This window comes from Eurytemora carolleeae, unplaced genomic scaffold (assembly GCF_000591075.1).
Source record: "Eurytemora carolleeae unplaced genomic scaffold, Eaff_2.0 scaffold814, whole genome shotgun sequence".
NCBI classification, from domain to species: domain Eukaryota; kingdom Metazoa; phylum Arthropoda; class Copepoda; order Calanoida; family Temoridae; genus Eurytemora; species Eurytemora carolleeae.
The window spans coordinates 132441-138414 of record NW_019396815.1 but is presented as its reverse complement, the minus strand read 5'-3'; the positions used below and the strand labels follow the sequence as shown (position 1 = coordinate 138414).

Genomic DNA, 5974 nt, shown 5'->3' with positions numbered 1-5974 from the left:
TTGTATTTTTAAAGAAGTTTTAAAAAAATATGGAGGCATTTTTATAAATTTTACCGGCTCCAAACCTTCCCCAATTTACTATAAAGTGTTGGGTCGATTAATTTGACCGTATTTTGGAACAAACATCCAAACCAAACTATATGCGGATTACAGGTCGGGTAAAAATATAGGATTGGGCTTTTTTCTCTTTCAAATCTTTTTTTTCAGCAACATAAAACAAGGATTGCAAAATTTATTAATTATATTAAATTTGGATATAATTAGTGTCGATACTGTTTTTTGGGATGAGGTAAATATGGGTTGATTTCCAAAATTTCAAATTGATCGCTGGAGCTAGATCCCTGATCGTCTTCCAGTTTTAGTTTAGTGAACAGATCGTTGGTATGAATACTAAAGGTTGAATTTGAGGATTTCTCCAAGGTTGAGGATTTTCCTGGAGATGTTAACGGGATCAACACATCCGGAGATGAAACATCAGAGTTAGATTTGAGATTAGATATCCGGTTAAATCCGGATATATGACCCGGATCCGGGATATAGGTTTGGATTGTGCCTACTCCAACCTCTTCTATAACTGCTTGAGGAACTAGAGCTGCAGGGTTCAGGGTGGTTGGTTGAGGTTGACCTGTAGCTAAAGATGGGTATCGTTGTATATTCGAGGATTGGACAGAGTCAAGATTTTGCATAGCGTAAAAGAAGCAAACTTTTAGAGAATAAAATTTGGAAATGTGTTAAACTTCTTAAATGTTTGTAGAGTCTACTGAAAAATACTAAATATTTAAAAAGGAATAATAAAGATGCCCATCTTTACCCGCAGCTGTTGTACTGTTAGAGCTTAACTGCTGAACTTGATCCGCTGAAGAAAAAGATTTTTTTTTAAATTTAGGAATATTAGTTAAATTGTCTCGTACGATTCCCTCCGTTAATATTTAATGAAGATTACAGTGAGAGCCAGACAACAGTGGAAATATCGTCGTCATCTGTTTTCTTTTAACTTAAATTAGGATTCGTTGATATTCTTCAAAAAGTATTGGTCTGAAGCTGTTCAATTTTTAACCATCACATAGTTAGAATGTTTTTTAATCCAAAAATTACACAAAGCTTTCACCAATGAATAATCCTATTCTATTTATTTTTTAATAAAAAGTGCCATTCTTTTTTGATGTTTTAAATTTCCTATTTACATAGTATTACCAACACAAAATAAGACTTCTAAGGCAACTGTACATGTTGTTAACAATAAGTGGTTAACCCTATCCCCGCTGGGGTACTTGAAAACCAGGATACGCTGGGGGGGGATCAATTTGACCCCCCCCCCCTCCTCACTACTGGTTTTATTTCTAATATATAATTTGCTTGTATTTCAGAATCTCCTATTTTCAGAAGAAAATCCGCAAAATGTTGTAATTTGCATGGTTGGCATGCAATCCAGGTATTTGCGATGCTGGTTATATTTGACACAGTTTTGCGAAATAGTTTTGCATGGGCATATGTGAGCATGTTGCAACAAGATAAGATAAAATTATGATTTTTAAAATATTAAACATGGACAAAATGTTTTAAAGGTATCAAAAGGCTTAAATTTGATTTAAAACAATTCAAATTATTATGAAATTTGATCTTATGTTTACATTTAGATTTTCTTATAAGTTTATCTATTTTACTTTTTAAACGTGATTTTATGAGTAATTGAATGGTTTGTGAGGAAATAGACCGATGCACTTATATATAACCTTTTTATTTTGTGTAAAGTTTATATATATATTTGATGAATCCTAGTTATATGTATGTTCAATGTGCAGAGCAATATGCAGCTAAATAGGGGTGCACCCCACCCCCTTTGGACACATTCGGTTTAGCCGTTTTTCGACGTATATGGGAAACAACCGAAAAACTCAAAAAAAGACAATTTTAAATCTTATACGTACTTAGGTATATTCTTGTTTGAGAAATATAATGTTCTCCGCTGGGCGCCGCCACATACCAGGTGATGAGAAGAAAAGTTTTGGAGTGCCGACCCTAGAGCCATCTAGCGGGCTATTTGTATAATATATTTTTACAAAATAACTGCAAGTCAAAATTATTACGCTTACAGGGAATGATGGAAAATGCTAATGTTTTTATTTAATATGTTTATGGTAAAAGATCAATAGATCGTTATATTCAAAATATGTTTATAGTAAAAGATCAATAGATCGTTATACAGTCAAAATATGTTTATGGTAAAAGATCAATAGATCGTTAGAGCCAAAATATGTTTACGGTAAAAGATCAATAGATCTTTATAGTCAAAATATGTTTATTGTAAAAGATCAATAGATCGTTATATAGTCAAAATATGTTTATGTTAAAATGATCAATAGATCGTTTTATATATAGTATTTATTTTCAACCACAAAATACAAAATAATAATGCATGATGGTTCAGCTTAAAATAAAACACAAAAGAAAATTTATTATGAGCCCATTAAAAATATAATGTTTGATCATTTTGTTTTGATCGTATTTGTTGAAACAAAGTATACATATTGAAAACTCAACTAAGAATATATTCATTGTGCATTTACAAGTAATTAGTCAAAATATGTTTATGGTAAAAGACCCAATAGATCGTTAAAGTTAAAATATGTTTATGGTAAAAGATCAATAGATCGTTATATAGTCAAAAGTTTTCTAATTTTTCATTCAAATAGCATTCTTGACGAAACAAAAATATTTTCATTTCCTTAACATATTAGCACACACATAACAAACAGGGTAACCTTCAAAGGATAAAACTTTAATGAAGACCTAAAACTCATTAGATATAAATATCTGATGGTTTAATATAATTAAATGGTCGAGCAAAGAATATTCAAATGTTTAGACCATAGATAAGTAAATAAACATATGTACGCAAAATCACCAAGAATTGTACAGTCCGCCAACTCATACTTCTAGGGGTCAAAGTGTACTTCAATGATAAGCGGGGTGGTTTGGTGTTTAAATAGATTTCGGGAGTGAATTTTATTTTAAGCAGGGTGGTTTAGTGTTTTAATGGATTTCGGGAGTGAATTTTATTTTGAGAATATCAAATTATTTCACTGAGCAATATATCATATTGACGAGAACTGAAGAAGGACATGAGAAGGACTAAACTAACTTAAATTTCTCTCTACAGAACTCATGTACACCACAAGTACTCAATGATATAAGAACAGCCAATGTTCACAACCGACCTAGTTAATCTATATAATAGGAATATCTTTAAAATACAGGGTGTCCCACGAAACATAACATTTAAGAAATAGTTATTTTTAGTTAAACAAATCTTTGCCTAATTATACTTTACTTTGAAATCAATTTTAATATAACATGACTCCCATATAATATTTTCAGTGATCTTTGGTATCAAACAACTGAACAAATAATAAATAAAGACATTTTAAGCTATTCACCAACAGTCATGTTTTGTGGGACACCCTGTATCTCTGTACATTTATATCTTTCAAGATGAAAAATGTCATCTCATGCGCAATCTATCTTTATCTATGGTTTAGACATGTCGGGTATCTTGAATGTCAAAAAATAAGACTGAATAATATCTGTACAGTCTTTTCCTTTGTGGGTAACACTGTAAATACATACCTATACTACTGATGGAGTTATTAATGAAAGAAATTGGGTTTGGAGACGTGAGTTCGACAATTTCTTGAATTTCAACCAGATTTATAAATTCTTCCACATTTCCGTCAATATTTACAATCTTTAAACCTAAACAAATCTTCAAAATGAAAAATAAAAAAAAAATCCGCCTAATTCGAATTTAAAAAAATGTCTGACCTTGATTTAATTCAGTTTGGTCATAATACTCATTGCTACCATTCTGCATACTAGCATTCAGCTGACTGGTGAAATTTACATTCTACAATAGAAAAGATGAATTTATGAATTTACTAAAAATTTTATTTAGATTTTGATTTATTCAAGTTATTCATTGGTATAATTTTTTTCCCCCGCCGGCCATAAGACTAAAAAGATACACCAAATTTTTTGGTTCTCTTCCTTCTACAATAATCTTAGATTTTTACAGTGGTACCCATTAAGGTGTAAAATAGGAATACGACTTTAATTAACTCTTATATGTTTAGATGTTTTGATGTTGTTAAAAAGCAAATAGTTTTACCGGTAGCTTAAATATCTAAGTAAAATGGGTCTTTGTATACTGCACAATTATTGTAACTTATGTTTATTGGACTTTTTAAAATCATGATTTAAGTTCAAAAGTCGTCTTCCTGAGTTTTATGAGTATCACAGTTAGTATAGCATATTAAAAACTGCATTCTTAAATCATGGGACTTCATAAACATGCTTGTGCTTAAAATCATATATGCATTTCAATTTACAACATTACAATATGATATAAAAACACGACGTTATATTCCACAGTACCGTTGTAAATCGGGCATTGACATCTTTGCATGGAGGGTCACTTGAAATCTTGCTTACAGTCCCTTTAGTAAAATAAACTTGTTTAACCTACCTCTAATTGAGTACAAGAAACTGTATATACTAGAAGTAAACTTGCTTAAACCTACCTCTAATGGAGTACAAGAAACTGTATATACTAGAAGTAAACTTGCTTAAACCTACCTCTAATGGAGTACAAGAAACTGTATATACTAGAAGTAAACTTGTTAAACCTACCTCTAATGGAGTACAAGAAACTGTATATACTAGAAGTAAACTTGTTAAACCTACCTCTAATGGAGTACAAGAAACTGTATATACTAGAAGTAAACTTGTTAAACCTACCTCTAATGGAGTACAAGAAACTGTATTTACTAGAAAGAAAACCAAAAATGAGGAGTTCAATATTTTCCTCAACCCCATCTGTTCTAAAAAAAGTTATAACGAAACAAAAAATATCTTTAAAAAAATTTGGATATTATTTTGTTTACCTGGATGTTTTGACTAGAGGGAGAGTTTACGAGGAAAAATCATATTTCACATTGTTCCATGTTCCAGGAGGAACTAGGCTCCAGGTAGGGCTTAGAGCACTAGCAATACATATTCTACTACATTAGTGCATTAGTGGCTTAAATTTCATTGTAAAGTACTTGAGTGTTTTTTTATTCATGATCTGGAATTCAATATTGTTGTGTTAATTGGAGTCATGAGGTCATAATATGGCGTAAACATGTGAGGGNNNNGGGGATGAGCCCCTACCATGGAAAAAACTATAAATATTCTTTTAATCGAATGAAAAATGGGACGATGATACATGGACATGGATTAGATTGAACTGAATTTCTTCTATATATATATACTTTGCTTGTCTGTTTGCCTGCTTCTTTGTCTATTTTTTTTTCAGTAAAAAAGGCCTCTCCAGTCTCAAATGTTTCTGAATCAGATTTTCGCATGAAAGCGAACAATGAATTGAAAAATCTTGTTTCACTTTACCCTGCTATCTACCGTACAATGAACGTACAGTAGTGTCATCGTAAATAGGATACCGAAGTGGCACTTTACAGTTGGATACAGTTTTGTCACTGCACATACAGTACAGTACATAACTGTACAGTGGGTTAAATTAATGGCACTGTACGTACAGTATGGTACAAAAGTTTTACTGTACAATGTACAGAGTGACATTTAATATCTATCCAAATTAATTCCTGTGAAAAATTTTACGATGACACACGGGATTAAACTTGTAATAGAAACAATTTTTCCGACACACTTGGGGGCGTAGCAAACCCCCTTTGGGGCGGAGTTTTCCCTCGGTTCTATAATAAAAGGGGCGGAGTGGTTACATCATATATTCTACAAGCAATACAAGGGGCGGGGGAAGAATTAGAGGAGCTCTAATGGATTACAAGAAACTGATATACTAGAAGTAAACTTGTTAAACCTACCTCTAATGGAGTACAAGAAACTGTATATACTAGAAGTAAACTTGTTAAACCTACCTCTAATGGAGTACAAGAAACTG

At 31.7% G+C, this 5974-nt stretch overlaps 1 protein-coding gene across 1 annotated transcript; it reads right to left on the bottom strand.

Moving 5' to 3' along the window:
* Positions 1–214: 214 nt before the first annotated feature.
* Positions 215–5968, bottom strand: LOC111708977 (uncharacterized). The gene is made up of 5 exons (XM_023482508.1): positions 5952–5968; positions 3823–3904; positions 3628–3753; positions 812–856; positions 215–631 (listed from the first exon to the last, which is right to left on the bottom strand). Exons 2-5 carry the CDS (start codon positions 3869–3871, stop codon positions 261–263), a joined length of 591 nt encoding a protein of 196 aa, XP_023338276.1. The 5' UTR covers positions 3872–3904; positions 5952–5968; the 3' UTR covers positions 215–260.
* Positions 5969–5974: the final 6 nt, after the last annotated feature.